The 18116-nt window shown below is 41.0% G+C and overlaps 1 protein-coding gene across 4 annotated transcripts in view; it reads right to left on the reverse strand.

The window, feature by feature from the left end:
* Positions 1–18116, reverse strand: part of LOC134348367 (partitioning defective 3 homolog B-like) — a 1227036-nt gene that overhangs the window by 512807 nt on the left and 696113 nt on the right. For all 4 annotated transcript variants that reach the window (XM_063051617.1, XM_063051616.1, XM_063051618.1 and 1 more), the window contains one exon: positions 14439–14645. In XM_063051617.1, coding sequence (XP_062907687.1) covers positions 14439–14645 — 207 coding nt within the window. The remainder of the gene's footprint in view (positions 1–14438; positions 14646–18116) is intronic.

An 18116-nucleotide genomic window follows, 5' to 3' on the forward strand; every position in this document is an offset into this window, starting at 1 on the left:
CAAAGCAACTGGTCATTGATGTCAGAAATGATGCTGAGGTTGAGAGGACTGAGAGCTTCAAGTTCCTCAGTGTAACTATCACCAAAAGCCTGGCTTACTCCAAACACATTGATGCCATGGCCAAGAAACATAATTGACTCTACTTCCTCAGGAGGCTAAGGAAATTCAGCATGTCGCAGTTGACTGTTACCAATTTATATTGATGCACCTGGATGCTTAACAGCTTGGCATGGATACTGCTCTGCACTTGACCACAAGAAACTGCACAGGGTTGTGGGAACAGCTTAGCACATCAGAGAAACCAGCATCCTCTCCATGGACTCTCTCTATATTTGTCACCGGTTCAGTAAAGAAGCAGGCAGAATCAAGGACCCCACATATCCCAGACATTCTCTCTTCTCCCTTCTCCCATGAGACAGAAGATACAACAGCTTGAAAACACATATCACCAGGCTCAAGGCCAGCTTCTGGCCTGCTATTATCAGACCTTTGGACAGACATCTTGTACGATCAGATGGTCTCTTAGCCTCACCACCTCGTTACGAGCTTGAACTTTTTTCTTTACCTGTAATGCACTTTATCAGTAGCTATTACACTTGATTCTTCATTGCTGTTTTACTTTATTCTAGCTCAATGCACTATGCAATGACTTGATTTATTTAAATAGTAAGCAAGTCAAACTTTTCACTATATCTTGGTACACGTGACAATAATAAACCAACTATAAAATAAACTATAAAACCAAATATAAAAAACAAAGAGTAGAAATAAATGTTCTGTTTCATGCTGGGAGGCTGACAGTGCTACAAGGATCAGCACTCCACAATATATATCATTGGTTTGAAAGAGGAGAACAAGCACAATAGATCTATGCTTCCTGGTGATAAAGGCTGGGTGGCCCTGTAGGTTGTAAGGAGGATATAGGGAGGACTCTAGTGGATTTAAACAAGCTAAGTGAATGGACAAGCAAATGGAATCTAATATGGAAAAATGAGAAATAACCTGCCCTGATGGGGAGAAAGAAAAAATATTAATTGGTGAAAGATTGAAAAGCATTGCTATTAAAAAGGACCCGAGTATTCTTGTACATGAATCATTTAACATTAATGTGCAGATACAGCAGGCAATTAATAAAGCAAATTGTCTACTGGCATTTAATGCAACAGGATCCGAGTACAAAAGAAAAGGCATCTTACTGCAATTATGTAGGTGCGACCACACCAGAAATTTTATGAACAGGTCTGAATTTCCTTCCTAGGAAAAAAATTACTTGAGCCAGAGGGAGTACAACAAGATGGATTTACCTTACCACTGTATAGATTCTCCACGAGGCTAACAATGGGGGACTGCTTCGTAAGGACTTTTGCTCCGTCCACTGCAAAAGGCAGGGTCTCCTAGTGGCTCCACCTCACTCACCACCATTCAGGGCCCCAAACTGTCCTTCCAGTGATGCAATATTTCATCTGTACGTCTGTTAGGGGGTCATCTCTTGTATCTGGTGCTCCCGGTGTGGCCTCCTCTACATCTGTGAGGCGATAGGGCTCAACTCTGTCGAGTACTTCATTCTGTCCATCACTAAAGGCAGAAAGATCTCCTGATGGCTACCCATTTCTTCGTATTCCCATACCAACATGTCTGTCCACAGCCTCTACTGCCATTCAAACTTAAGTTGGAAAACAACGCCTCATATTTGATCTCGCTGGCCTCCAACCTGATGGCATGAACTTCGATTTCTCTAATTTCCAGTAATTTCTCTCCTCTCCTTCCTTCTCTCCTTTTTCATTCCCCACTTACCCCTTCTCACCTGCCAATCACCTTCCTCTGGTTCCCCCTTTCTTCCTTTTCTTCCATAGTCCACTGTCCTCTCCTATTAGATTCCTTCTTCTTCAGCTCTTCCACCTATCCCCTCTCAGTTTATTACTTCATCCCACCCTTCCCACCTATCCACTTTCCACCTCCTCTTATCTCACCTATCATCTACCAGCTTATACGCCCTTGTCTCCACGTCCACTTCCTATTTTGGCTTCTGCCCCCTTCATTTCCAGTCATGATGAAGAGTCTCAGCCTGAAATGTTGACTGTTACTCCCCTCCAGAGATGCTGCCTGACTTGCTAGTTTCAACTTTCATTTATCCACAGCTTTAACCACATTAAAAGGCAACGTTCTATGAACAATTCTCTGCAGTCTTGTAGCTTCTCACTCCTTTGATGTTCTTTGATTATGTTCAGATATTCATAATATTTCAGATTTTTACCACTGTCCTCAATGGTTTTTGTAAGAAAGCTGAATTATCAGAACAATACACCCGGGCATTAAAAAGAGGCTATGTTCCCTAGAAAGCAGTCCATTTTGCAATTTTTCATAACATGATCCATTGATACAAACTGACAATATTTTTGTTTCTTTAGCATCTTGTATTTATTTTTTTAATTCTGTAAGAACAAAATAAATTTCATAATTGGCAGTGATTTGTCTATTCCATAAGAGTGAATATTCATTGCCAAAACTGCCTTAACACAGAGATCACTCGAGTCAAGTAAGGTGTTCCCCTGGCAGCCCCTCTACTTTCTTAGAAGTTTGCAAAGATTCAGCACGTCATCTAAAACTTTGACAAACTTCTATAAATGCGCAAAAGGGAGAACATTCACCAATTGCATCATGGCCAGGTATAGAAACACCAATGCCCTTGAAGGGAAAAGCCTAGAAAGAGTAGTAGGTACATCCTGGTCCATCAAGGGTAAAGCACTCTCCACCACTGAACACGTCTACAAGGAGTGCTGTCACAGGAGAGCAACATCCATCAAAGACCCCCACCATCCAGGCCATGCTCTCTTCTCGCTGCTGCCATCGGGAAGGAGGTACAAGGGCCTCAAGACTCACACCACCAGGTTCAAGGACAGCTATTTACCCTCAACGATCAGGCTCTTGAACCAGAGGGGATAACTTCACTCACTCCATCAATGAACTGTTCCCACAACCGATGGACTCACTTTCAAGGACTCTTCATCTCATGTTCTCTATATTCATTGTTTGTTTGTTTACTTATTATCTTTTTTCCTTTCTTTTTATACTTTCACAGTTGTTATCTTTTGCATATTGGTTGTTTATTTGTCCTGTTGGGTGTAGTCTTTCATTGTTCTCTTCTGCTTCTTGTATTTATTGTGAATGACTGCAAGAAAATGAATCTCAGGGTTGTATATGGTGACATATATGTACTTCGATAATAAATTTACTTTCAAATTAAGGCATTGTCCATTGGTAGGTCCTCAGGTGGCTGCAGAGGCTGATCCAGGATCCACATATTCTAGAGTAGTGTGTGCATGAGTGAGTGGTGGCTGTAGTTAGTGGTCGGGCCTTTTAACACAGAGGTATTCGGTACTCATAATGAAAGCATATTGCACAAGCATCTGGGATGTTATGCACTCAATCCTGGTGCTGGATCTACAGCCTATTGCAGTTTAAGACATAACTTCATAGAAAAGAGTTGTCATAGAAATGAGGCATTACTGAATCTCTTTGAGCACTTAACCTTAATACAAAACTCTATTTATTGGCCAAAGAGAGGAGAATCACAGAGTATGCCCAGTGGTACTGTGAATCTGATATAATCATCATTTGGATGTTATGAACAAATAAGAAGTGGTTATGGATAAAGGAAGCCCAGAATGCCCCTTCAGACTAAATTACAACACCAGTGAAAGCAGATGAAAGCATTAAATGGTAATCTAAAACAATCCTGAACTATGATGAGGGAAATCTAAACACAAGGGGTCACTTACATGGTATAATGAGTGGATCTTAGGTATGGATGTGCTTCTCTGAGCCACATGAATGAGGCTTGATTGTAAATCACCCTATAGGTGACCAGCTAAATGACTATCAAGTACAGAATGTTGGAGGAACAAGCAACTTAGAAATCCCACTCCAGTCAGTGACATATTTAAGCAAAAACAGGAATAAGAACAAAAGGCATGGTATCTTCATGTGGTGACTACAAATTACCTGCACTTTGTGTGTTGATCAAGCTGAAATACTTTTAACACGTTAATCTTCAGCTGGATATCCATTTTAGTTTATAACCCAATTTATAGTCAGAGGTTAGTTAAGATTCTGATGTGGCTTGACTAATGACAATAGGAATGGACCGTTCAGGAGGAAAATAACAAGCATACTGACAGCCAGTTTGCCCGGTCAGTTAGACTTTGGCTGATCTATACCTTAGCTCAATTTAACTTCCTTGGTTCCATATCCGATAAACTTCTTTCCTAACAAAAATCTCTCCATCGTCACAATGAAATTTGCAAACGAATTCCATCTGCTTTAGTTTTTCTGGAGGAGGATATTCAGGTTATCACAGTCTTTTCAGTAAAGCGTTTTGCTATATTGTCGTGAAACACCAAACTCTAATATGCCACTTGGTCTGGACTGCCAGCAGCTACCCTATTTCACTTTGATTAATGATGACGATGGTTAGCTATTTTGTGCTGTATATTTCAGTACTTCTAGACTCAAGGTCACATACCTGTATATCATTGCAAAATAGCTGCAAACATTCTTTACTAAAAATGTGTCATCTGAGACCATGTCTGGATCCAGGGATTGGGCAGGAGTTGATGGTGGATAGGGTAAAAAGATACAAGGCTGACAATCTACAGTATATGAGATCTGAAAACAATGGGAAGATATATTGGCTAAATATTGTCTACCAAAATATAATTACAGCTGTGGCCTGCTCCATGATAAGTTACCCAACACCAAGTAGAAAATTAACCTATCAAAATGCATCTCCTGGGGCCATAGAATTATACAGGTGCACTCAGGAGAAACACATCCAGTCACAGGGAGGAAGTGCAAAATCCACACAGACAGCGCCTGGTCTACTGAATTGCCATTCAAAGTCAATGCTGCATTGGCAGGGAGGCAAACTTGGACCTCCTGTGTGGCTGGTGAGAATTTTCTCACTGAATCACCAATGCACCAACTCATCATGCGATAATGACCAGATGTACACATGAACAGAGATCAGAGATTTGAATTTAACTATCTTAGGATGAGCATATTAGACTGTGGATTTGTGAACTTCCTTGTGGTGTCTCAGGTTTTGTGGGGGGGGGGGAGCGTGTGAGGACTGTGCCTCTTTTGTCTCACTCTCTCATCCTCAGCTTTGGTTTATTGGTTTATTAGTGTCTCATGCACAGAGATACAGTGGAAAGCTTTTGTTTGTGAGTCATGCCACACGATTACGTTAAGGTGATGTAAAGAAAACAAAATGCAGAATACAATATTGCATTTACGGAGAAAGTGCTTGTAGACAAATAAAATGTGAGGGCTACATTGAGGTAAATTTGGAGATCAAAAGTTCAAGAGCAAAAACTATGTGGTAAGAGAGTTCAGTGTGTCAGGGAGCAGTCTTGGGGGGAGAAAAGGAAGTTTGGGTCAAAGCCTTGCACCAGGAGCGAGAGTACAAAGGCAACACACACACACACACACACACAAAATGCTGGAGGAACTCAGCAGGTCAAGCAGCATCTATGGAAAGGAATAAACATGGAAAGGTCAACGTTTCAGGCCAAGACCTTTCCTCGTGTTTGTGAGAGTAGAGAAGTGAGATGGCCAGTATAAAGAGGGGAAGCGTAGCAGTGGGAAAGGAGTCCGGGGTGATCGATGGACTGAGAAGGGGTGGAAGGTGACAGGCAGGTTGCACCTGGTAGGGGCGGGGATAAAGAAAATTCCAGCACCTGCAGCCTCTTGTGTCCCCAAGAGTTCAGTACGAGAGGTTGGTTCACAAATCTAATAACAAAAGAAGCTGTCTTTTGGTGGTACATAGTCTCAGGCTTTTGTATCTCCTGCCCAATGGGGGAGAGGAGAGGATAACCAGGATGGGTGATTATGTTGACTGCTTTGCCTAGGTTGCAGGAAGTGTAGAGAAAGTCTGTGAGGGGGTAAGTTGTTTTGCATAATGGGCTGGGTTGTGTTCTCAACTCGCTATTTCCTTTGGCTTTGGGCAGAGCAGTTGCCATACCAGGATGTGAAGCAGCCATATAGGACGCTGGTGATCTATTGAAGGACAAATAAAGGAAAGGACAGCAGTTACCAGCCCCTCTTTGGAGGAGTCTCAATAAAATATCAGCCTTTGCCCGTGTTTTAAGTCCCTGTGATGGCTCTTGGCCAACAACCTGGTGTTTCAGAGGTTAAAGGGCTTCATTCAGTTCCTGCCATAAAGGCACAGGGAAAACATAAGCATTAACACAAGTACAGGGACATTGTATTGTAACCTGTACTATATGGGAGTTGTGGTGGGTAACCACAGTGAATTTTTGATTGAAGATCTATTAGCGTGACATGTGTCAGTACACCACCTGCCAAGCTACATATCCAGCTAGGAGTGAAACATTGATGTTTGACACAGTGCAAAGTACGACAAGCAGATCAGCTCAAGGAAAGAAACAGTGTGCAGCCTTCAGTTGTTTTCTTTCCCAATGTAAATCAAGTCTAGAGCTGCGTGCTTAATACTCATAATCAATGTATGTGCAGTGAGAGGGATGTCATTTCTGATTCAATACTGGCATGCTCACTTCCAAGTCAGGAGGTAGTGGATTTAAATTGCACACCAGTGACTTGAACTTAAAACCCTAGGATGAGGTTTATTTAACGCGTTATGGTGAATCCCATCTGCATCACATATATCATCGTGCAACATGATGAGCAGAAGAATTCACCACACTGTCCTGGACTGTACCTTCCCTTAATAAACAATACACAACTGACTTGGTCACTATCTAGTGACTCACTGTGCACAGATTAACTGCTAAAGATGCCTTGTAAATGCAAGGTTTTCCTTTTAAATGTTAGATCCTAATTAACAGTGGTAATTTTGGTGATGAGGCTTCATAACATATCGGTGGGAGAACTATTTAGTTTAAAACTCTAAACCCAAAGAAAACAATCAGAAAATGTGTAGGTGAAAGAGAGAAAAAAATAATTACTGTTTAAATATTGTTCATAATGCAGTAGCATTTGAAACCTCTCCCTTCAATACCAGTTATTTTGTGGGGTTGTCCAAACAATCCATTAATAATTTAAGGATTTGTAATGGAAGGGCATTGACATGGGATTTGTATTTCCACAATAGCTTTTACTTGGCCTCACAAGTGGGAATAACAATCCTATTTCTTTCTCATCCAAAATGTTTTTTGATTATAATAACTGTCAGAGCTTCATAAATAAGTTATAGGGTTTGTTTATATTTTAGTTTAAAGAGGTGCATTACAAACTCAGAGGGACATTTAATATTCTCATTTATATCACACGAACCCCCAGTCACCTCTCTTCAGAGGAACCTATCAACACCTTGTGTAAGTGGCTTTAATGCAGGTATTTCCTGCTGAATTTGCGAAGGGCCTTCTCATCCACAGGCACAATTCCTGCCGTGCAAAGGCCACAGAGTTAAATGCGAGCCTGTACATCTGCAACTTGAACATGCACGGGACATTCAAATGGCTTTTGTTTTTTTAATGTAATTACATACAGGTTGCCACAAAGCCACTGATTCAATCCTGCGGCCATAATGAAGTTGGAACACATACACAGAGATTAGCTTTATATATCACATATATTGAAACATACAGTGAAATGTGCTGCTTTGTGTTAAATCAGTGAGGACTGTGGTAGGGCAACCCACAAGTGTCACCACACTTCCAGCACCATCATAGCAAATCCTAACTGTACATCTTTAAAATGTGGTAGGGAAACGGAGTATCTAGAAGCAACCATGGGGAGAAGGTACGCCTCCCTTACAGACAACGGCGAGAATCCAAAGAAAACAATCAGCTAATTTGTTGGTGGAAGTGAGAAAATATTATTACAGTTTAAATATATCTATCAGTTTAAATACCCTGATCTTACAGATGGTGCTGTAAAATGATGCTCTAGCCGCTGTGCCATATCATAGCGAGGCTTGTACTCAAGACCAAGAAGACAAAGTCTTTTCATCAATGCATCAGTGGTCCTTGCAGGAGAATCAAGTGAACAGAACAGAAACAATTTAAAAGGCTCATGGAATGTTAGTCTTCATCTCAAAGGGCCCAAATTCTAAGTGACAGAAGCTATGCGTGAGTTGTATAAAGCTCACTTTAGATTACATCTGGAGAGCTGAATCTGGTTTTGTTCCACTTATTGATTTACAGGACCTTGGCATCAAGTAGTCATTTCCCACTCTTAATTGCCCTTGAATCAAGTGAAATCTTAGGCCAATTCAGGGCAGTTAAGTCAAGTACATCATTGTGCATCTGAAATCACATAAAGGCCAGATTGGGTGGGTAAGGTCCTTTTTTCCATTCTCTGAAGAACATGAGTGAACTAGGTATATTTTTTTACAATAAACGCAAACAACAGGAATTCTGCAGATGCTGGAAATTCAAGCAACAAGGGTCTCGGCCTGAAACGTCGACTGCGCCTCTTCCTATAGATGCTGCTTGGCCTGCTGCGTTCACCAGCAACTTTGATGTGTGTTGCTTTTTTTACAATATCCTGATTTTCTAGTCACCATTACTGAAAGCAGTTTTTTACCATACCAGGATTTCCTTTGGGCGGCATACCTGATAGAGATATATTAGCCTTGGAGGCAGTGCAGCATGGGTTCACATAAGAGATAATAACACAAAATAACTTACTCCCTTAAATACAGACACAAGACTGTAAATACTGGAATCTGGAGCAGCATACAAAAGGCTAAACTGAACGGGGCAGGCAGTGTCTCTGGAAAGAAATGGACAGTCAGAGTTTCAGATCAAGAACTTCATCAGGACTGGAAAGAAAGAAGGAAGATAGCCAGAATAAAAGATAGGGAGAAGGGGTTGAGGCAAGAGCTGGCAACAGATGGATCCAGGTGAGGTGGGGGGGGAGGAGAATGATAGGCAACTGAGGGAAGGGGGAGAGCAGGAATGATGTAAGAGGCTAGGAGGTGATAGACCAAAGTGATAAATAGCTGAAGATGTGATCTGATAGGAAAAGATGGTGGAGCATGGAATAAAGGGGAGGGAATCAGCAGGAAGAATATGTAGGTGATGGGCAGATGAAGAGCATTGGAGAGGGGAACAAGGTTAAGAGGTAAAGTGATGGGGACTGGTGTGATAAGGGGAGTAGGAGGAAGGGACAGAGGGGTGTGGCTATTGGAAGTTAGAGAAGTCAATGTTCATGCCATCAGGTTGGAGAACTCCAAGGAGGAACATGAGGTGCTGTTCCCCTTATCACGACCAGCCTCAAGCTGGCAGCAGAGGAAGATACGTACATACACATCAGTGGGAGAATGTGAAGTGGAATTAAGATGGGTCACCACTAAGTGATCCTGGTTGATATGACAAACAGAACTAAGGGTAGATGCTGCTATCCCTCCACTCTGCATTGGGTATCACCAACGTAGAGGGAGCCACCACTGAGAGCATCAGATGCAATGAGAAAAACAGCGGTGGATTCAAATAGAAATGCCTGCCTCACCTGGAAGGACTATTTAGGGCCCTGCTGAATGGTGTTGTGAGAGGAGTCATAGGATAGGCACAGAGAAATGCAATATGGGCAGCAATCTGGAACAAAAACTTGAGTGAAGATCAAAGTTGATTAAGCACCCTCACCCAAACAGTGCCAGAAATATGGAATTTCCTCTGCAAATTAAACTCTGGAGGATAGAAATCAATGAAAAATTTCAAAACATAGATTGATAGTTTGTTAGTTACAGGATATGAAACCAATAGGGGCAAATTGAGCTAAGGTACAGATCAGTCATGACCTCACCAACGAGCAATCAAAGCTCTGAGTGGTCTCCTACTCTTCTACATAACGTTAAATCACCCCTCGGTAATAGGTGGCAAGTTAAAAGGATAGAATCACTTGTGTTTCTCAAAAAATAGCTTAAGTACATATAGAATGAGAAAAGAATTCAGTAAAATAATAAAACACACAAAAAATCAAATGTTAACTGCTACAAAAATTAATCTGCTGTGACCTTGTATATAGGCATAAAAAATTAATAATAGCAATGTGCAGCTGAAGTCATCGTGTCTGTCATATAAACAAATGTTGGCTATTATACCACAAGCGGTTTATTATTGGAATGATTTTCATGAATATTGAAAACCTACAACTCAAAAGAAATGAAACTGCTCATGAGATACCAGCAACTGCTCATGCGTGAAATAAGCCAGTAATCAACTGCTAGCGATATGAAGAGGAAAGGAATGGTAAGATAAACCATGTCTCTAGCCCTGTCTTCAGTCAGCCAAAGTGCCTTTGTGATATATCACTTGCCATCTCAATAGCATAAAGATTTGGCTCTGCAACTGAAAAATAGTTTTCATGTTAAAAATATATCCAATGATTCACAGGAAAATTAATCATGAATAAAATACGATTTGCAAAACCATCCTGGATAAGCCTCGAGCCTGACCCAACCATGACCTTTAACCATTGTTACAAACTCTTTCTTCTGAAGCTATCCTAGCTCTGAAACGCAAACTACTACTGTCATAGGAATGTAGCTGGAGAAATTCACTCTCAGATGAGAAGTGCTGAACCTGCAGTACAGTAGCATCTGTGAGCAATACTTCACCTCCAAAATGCAGATCTACTTGCTTCAATGGAGCTAAATTTCAGTGAAGGAGTACAGTGTGCAAATTTTTGTATTTAGTGCTCCTAATCAGAGGACAAATGTTCTGAGTAACGGCATTTTATTGTACTGAAATGTTTTAAAGCACATTACACAGTGAATTATTTTACGACTGAAATGACTACCATTATATAAATAAATGAGGCAGGCAAGTTGGCTTCGCTAATGTCCCATAAATAACAAGTTGGAATGACCAGATAATTATCACACACCCCTATGGAAAGGTTTATGCAAAACAGCATGAGAATCATTCTGCAGAAAAAGAGGTCACTCGGCCAACAGCGATGGCGGCAGCGCACCAGAAGAACTGACAACTGATTCCACCGGCTGCTCTTTCCCCACTGACTTGAAAATTCATGCTCCTATCTACCACAGCGAGCTTGCTTTCGCCCCACCTTCAGATCCTATCACAATAACTTTCTGCCTTTGTTGAGAAGATTTATTTTCAGCACACCCTTGGCACATTTTGGCAATCATCGTGGGTGTTACGGTAGTGTAGAGGTTAGCGCGACACTATTTCAGCACGGGGCGTTGGGGTTCAGAGTTCAAGCCCGGCGTCCTCTGTAAGTCCTCCCCGTGGAACGCGTAGGTTTCCTCCGGGTGCTCCTGTTTCCTCCCACAGTCCAAGGACCCGGTGGGTTCACTGGTCATTGTAAACTGTCCTGTGATTAGGATAGGGCTAAACCGGTGTTTTTGAGGGCTGCTTGGCAGTTCAGCTCAAAGAATCAGAAGGGCCTATTCCACACTGTATCACAAAATAAAATAAATCTTAAAATCTATGTTTGATAACTTGATCCATTTGCCTATTTTTCTATTAACCCTTTTAAAGTCCATAGTAATTTTGAATATTAAATCTCCCTGAAGCTTATCTGTTACAAGGATTTTACATCAGCTTCTCTAATCGCTTCATAAATTGAGATTCCCTCATGCTCCCATTCTGCTAGATCGCCTCTGAACCCTCTCCAAGGAACTGATGTCCCAGAATGGGCACAATTTACTCAATGAGGCATTACCATTGACTTTTAATGGCTTGCCACAGGTCCCTTGCCTTTGTACTCTACGACTCTATTAGCAGTCACAGGGGACTTGCATGTTTTATTAATAACCTTATCGACATCCTTCACAAATTCATGTTTGTAAAACCTCAAGTCTCGCAGCTCCTTTTCCACTTTGAACATTTCACTATTTAGTTTATACAGCTTCGCCTTGTTTTCACTTCTGAAGTGTATCAGTGCATTCCTTTCTCTTATTGGGGCACTGCCATTGTATCTTTTAGAATTCACCAGAACAGATAAATAGGACAATGGCTTATAGATATATAAAGGGAACAGAAGTACCGTGGAGAGTGCGAAATGTATTTACAATGATAACACAAGATCTGCATTATTATACCCATCAGGGAAAAAATAAATAAATTAGCAGTCCTTACTCATTGAGATCTGTGAAATTGTGAAAGACTGAAAAAGGAAACATAAGTCAAGTATTTCCACTCAAGGAGAAGAACAAAAATAAAGATTAACTTTATGGACCATTATCAAGAAGACAAAAGAAGATCATACATAAGGAAATTTGATACTGGAGTGTTGGTGAGAATGTGGAACAAGCTACCAGTGGATGCAGTTCAGAGGAGCAGTGGTAGCTAATAAAAGATGTGACGGAGAAGGGAGTAATGGAACATACTTATGGAATTATCTAAGGAAGGATGAACAATGGCTCCAGCAGAGCATAAATGGGATTATGTACTACTTGGCTTCTATGAGCTGTGTTGTCCATTTTGTGTAATTATAGGGTTTAATGTCCCATTTGAAGGACTACAGCTTCCCTCCCCACTTCTTTCTCTTCTTACTCCAACTTCTTCTCAGTTTAAGTGGATTAATTAAACAATGAAAATCACAAAACAGAACTGCAGATGCTGGGAATAGAAGTGGTCCTAAATTTGAAACATCAACTCTGTTTCTTGTATCAACAGATGCTGTCAGCCTGTTACGTGTTTCTAGCATTTTCTGCTTTAATTAAATCACGATATTGCTAAATTACCAACATGGTCTCAGCATCTGCTCTTAATTCATAGTATCGTTAAAGATGGCAATTTTGAAGAAAAATGGTGAACAACTTCATAAAAAGTTTGACGGGTGGTAGAGAAATGCCGAATACCAAGTTTTAATGAGAACATCTTGTACTGCAATTCTGCAACTAATTCCATTACGTTCTGATTTCAGCTAAGTTTTAAAATCCTTCATCGCTAGGTAAGGACAACGTAATGAGATAAGCCTGAGAAACCAAGAGCATCAGGTGGAAGAAAAATCAAATATGAGATTGTAAAAAAGATTTTAAGGATGGGAGAGCAGAAAGTATCTGGAAAAATACCTCCCCAAAAGGCAAAGTTATGGCTAACTGAAAACTTCAGAAATGATGTTGACAGAATTTCAAACATGAGAAAATCTGCAGAAGATGGAAATCAAAGCCACACACACAAAAAGCTGGAGGCCAGACAGCATCTATGGAAAAGAGTAAACAGTTGGTATTTCAGGTTGACCCTTCATGAGAACTGCAAAGTGCTGATGAGCAATCAGCAAATTGACAGAATTTGTTGTGGGCACATGGCCAAGTGGTTAAGGCATTGGACTACTGACCTGAAGGTCGTGAGTTCAAGCCCCAGCCGAGGCAACGTGTTGTGTCCTTGAGCAAGGCACTTAATCACACATTGCTCTGTGACGACACTGGTGCCAAGCTGTATGGGTCCTAATGCCCTTCCCTTGGACAACATTGGTGTCGTGGAGAGGGGGGACTTACAGCATGGGCAACTGCTGGTCTTCCATACAACCTTGCCCAGGCCTACGCCCTGGAGAGTGAAGACTTTCCAGGCACAGATCCATGGTCTCGCAAGACTAATGGATGCCTTTTTTTGTTGGGTAGAAGATTTAAAAGGTACAGGACAAAGGTGGGCAAGTGGAATTGGGATGCAATTTAACCATGACCTAACTAAAAAATACAATGAGATTATGGGCATGAAAATTCAGAAAAGGAGTAGAACACAGCACCTTGTACCTTCTCTGCCATTCAGTGGATGATATGATCATAATTTCAATTCCACGTATCTAACTACTCCCTACAAATCTTTAACCACCATCCTCTCACTATCAATTATCTATTGACTTCTGCCTGAACAATATTCAAAAGCTCTACTTCCGCCAGCTTTCAAAGAAGAGGTTCTCTGATTCACACTTGTCAGACCGAAAACAAAGCCATCGGTCTTAAAAGAGTGATCACTTATCTTTAAGTATTGCCCCGTACTTATTGATTCCCTCCACATAAACACTATCAATGGTGTTACATTTTACAGGTTGTAAGAGTAAACAGTCTTCTCCACTTCCTGATCAAATGAAGTCTAAATATCAAAAACTGTAACTATTTTGTATTCGAGTTCTTCAGTAACTCCAAAACCAATCAGCATTCAAAAGTATTCTGTGAAAGAGAGTTTACTGGCCCAGAGCATCATCTTCCATGGAACAGTACAGCACAATAACCTAAATCATTCCCAATTCAGAGCAATCACATTCAAATGCAGGATCTAGAAAGTAGTAAAACAGTTTGCTGCTCTTCCATCAATCCAGTAACTAATTCTATGAAACTCAGCCGGCATTGTGGGCCACAAAAAAACCAAGAGAAAGTACGCAGAAAATAAAAATCCCTATGTAGATTTTCTGCTATGGCAAACCAACCCCGAATGAAAAGTCAAACCAATATTAAGAAAAATTGTGCATTGAAGAGTTCTTACCATCATCAGGAATTTCTGGTCCATCATAAGACTTGTCAATTGCAGCCCTGAAGCTCTCGTTGCAGCCTCGGCCACGAACCATGTGAGGTCGGGGTCTGTGGAAAGGGAGTTCATTCTTCCTGACCTCTGCAACAGCTGTCTGCAAACTCTCGAGCGAGCTAGACTTCTTCAAACCTAGCATAGGGCCCACATCCTTCCCTGTGGAGTCTGGGAAGAGAAACAGAAACTTTGCTAATATCATGATGCAAAATCAGTAGGGTAGAACCTAGCTAGAGCAGGGCACAGAACAAACAAAGCTGATTAATAAAAACAGTTCAACAGACAGGCTTCAGAATACAATTTTAAAAAGGTCATACAATCTGCAGCAACTGCACGTCATGATGGAAACTACAGCAACATCTCACAAGGAAAGTAGGATTATTTTTCCTGTAAAATGGAATGAGTCGAAGACAGTTACTGAAAGCAGATAGATTAATTCACTGACAAAATATTGTAACTGGAGGATAATAAGTATAAATCATGAATGGAGATCCAATACCTGAAATATACAAAATAGTGGATTTCAACTATAAACAGTGGGAAAAAAACTACTTAAGCGCTTCCACTCGGACTAGGAATAGACAGGTCACTCGGTGGAGCTCTCTATGGTATGTTATTTTTCCTCTGTACTAAAAAACAGCAGTTTCTGTTTGATTTTGTTAACCATTATAAAACATTGTACCTTGTGAGTGGGGATGTTTGAGGGAATAGAACCCAGAGGGAGCAATAATCCAACTACACTTCAGCATGGTTCAGTGCATGCACTCATACCTCAGAGCTAGAAAATTGCAGTTTTAGGTCGCACTCCAGATGCTTAAGCAGGAAAATTAAAGTTGACACTGCAGCGCAGTACTGTGGAAATATTGCACTATCACATGCACTGTTGGACTCTTCACCGCTCAAGCCCATTGCACTGTTCTAATATCCTACACCTGGCTTAGGTTAGCTAAAAATGATGAAACTCAAATGTAAAATTATGGAAAAGAGTACTAAATTTCTGTCACTCTTTGCATGTCAAAATGTTGTCCAACTTTGCTCCTGAAAAGCTCGGTTTTAACTCTCACAGTTCTCAACCCTCAACATGATTATAGTTTCTCTTCATCCACCTCACTATTTCCTCATCATATCTTAAAAAAATTAAGTCAAATCACCCTTTAATCTTTCCAGATATAAAAGGAATGCAACTCTAGTTGTTTATCTTCTTCTTGTAATATGATCTTCTGAGTCCAGGTATCATTTTTGTAAATTTTCTTTGCAAGACCAATGCATGGTACTGAAGTCTGACGCCCAGAAACGAAATGGGTGACATAATGGCACAGCAGGTACAGCTGCTATCTCACACCTGTGGTGATCTGGATTCCACCCTGCCATCACGATGTCTGGATGGTCCATGTCCATCCCACATCCCACAGATGTGCTGGCTGGTAAGCTAACTGGTCACTATAAGATAGTCCAAAGGGAGGTGGAATGTAGAACTGGGTGATAGAAGGAAGAATGGGATGTAGTGAGTAGATGGAGCCTGGGAGTGATAGGATTTCTCCGAAGGTTAGCACAGACCTGATCTTCTTCTACGTTGTGAGAAAAAAATTACTCAGTGTGGCTAAATTGGGTTTGATATTGTTGAAATACAACCTCAACTTGCTTATCTTCTAGTCTTTTAGATAAAAAGCCAGTATTCTATTAACCTTTTGGATTATACTCTTCTAGCTGTTCAGGTCATTTAAATGATTAACATATGTGGAACTATTCTGTTTAGGGCTCATTCTTTATAGTCTTTCATCCCTTACAAAGTACTTTGATCAATCAGATATCAGCTAAGAAGTTAAACTGCAGCCCAATCAAGTAGGATTTTAAAGATAACACTCCACTTGGAAGAGGTGCAGGGGAGTTCTTGTAATTTTCTAGTCAATCTTCATCCCTTAAATTCACAACCACAGATGACTATCATATTGTTGACTGTGGGAGTTTGCTATATCTAAATTGGCTCACTGGAAACACGTTGCATTTTATTATCTGCTTTATTCTATTAGCATAACAGGTACGATAGAAATAAAAGTCAGCAAATATTTTAAATATGATAGATTATATCTGCAAGGTTAACTGGGCTATTGATTCCAATGGTAGGAAGCTATAGTAACAAAGGGGTGGCAAATTAAATTATAGAATTATTCTGTGCTTTTCTGAAATTAGTCAATAACACATTTACCCCAGTCCACAAATCATTATGATGGTCAGTAGCTAATGGATACAGATTGACAGCACCTCATTTGTTTGTTACATGCCAGGAATAATATTCATCACCATTACAGAAGCCCACACAGACTATTTACATATTGGTTTAATATTTCTTATTTGCCTGAATTATTCCTAGTCATTTCTCTTCTTCTTATTAATAAATCTCATTACATTGGGTTGGGATGAGGAAAAGCTGAATACCTGTTACCTTCCCCCCATCAAAAACACTTCCAATTTGGGGAAAAAAATAGTTGAAAACTTCAGATGTTTTCCTTACAAAACAGGATGGGTAAAATCCACATCAGGATTTGAAAGGAAGGCAATCATTTGTTAGAAAAGGGATGTGATATTAGCAGCCAGAGGATCATGAAGAGGTTGGCGATGATGATGAAACAGTGATGAGAATAGTAGTCTACAAGTGATAAACTAGGTCTAATGGCTAATAACAGGGGGCATAGTTTTAAGGTGACTGCTGCAAAGTATGGGGAGGATGTCAAAGGTAAGTTTATATACACAGAAGGGTTGTGAGTGCATGGAAAACCCCGCCAGCTGTGGTGGTAGAGGCAGATACATTAGGGGCATTTAAGAAACTCTTAAGATAGGCACGTGGATGATAGGGAAAAAATGGAGACCTATATAAGAGGGACGGGTAAGATGTAGCTTAGAATAGGTTAACAGTTCAGCACAACATCATGGACTGAAGGGTCTGTATTGCGCTGTAATGTCCTATGTTTCTAATCATTCTGAACGTACTTTAACATACAATACTAAGAGGAATAAAAGGTTAGTTTTATAAGCACCTCAGAACACAAGGCTTGAAGTGAAAAGGGCACAGGTTCTCCCTAGATGAAAAATGTATGCCTCAAAGGCATCCCATACATATGAACAAGCTCCATCCTCCCACCACCCCACTAGGAATAGGGTTCCCCTGGTCCTCACCTACCACCCTACCAGCCTCTGGGTCCAACATATTATTCTCCGTAACTTCCGCCACCTCCAACGGGATCCCACCACTAAGCACATCTTTCCCTCCCCCCCCCTCTGCATTCCGCAGGGATCGCTCCCTACACAACTCCCTTGTCCATTCGTCCCCCCCATCCCTCCCCACTGATCTCCCTCCTGGCACTTATCCGTGTAAGCGGAACAAGTGCTACACATGCCCTTACACTTCCTCCCTTACCACCATTCAGGGCCCCAAACAGTCCTTCCAGGTGAGGCATCACTTCACCTGTGAGTCGACTGGGTAATATACTGCGTCCGGTGCTCCCGATGTGGCCTTTTATATATTGGTGAGACCCGACGCAGACTGGGAGACCGCTTTGCTGAACATCTACGCTCTGTCCGCCAGAGAAAGCAGGATCTCCCAGTGGCCACACATTTTAATTCTACATCCCATTCCCATTC

The sequence above is a fragment of the Mobula hypostoma genome, chromosome 6 (genome assembly GCF_963921235.1).
Source record: "Mobula hypostoma chromosome 6, sMobHyp1.1, whole genome shotgun sequence".
NCBI classification, from domain to species: domain Eukaryota; kingdom Metazoa; phylum Chordata; class Chondrichthyes; order Myliobatiformes; family Myliobatidae; genus Mobula; species Mobula hypostoma.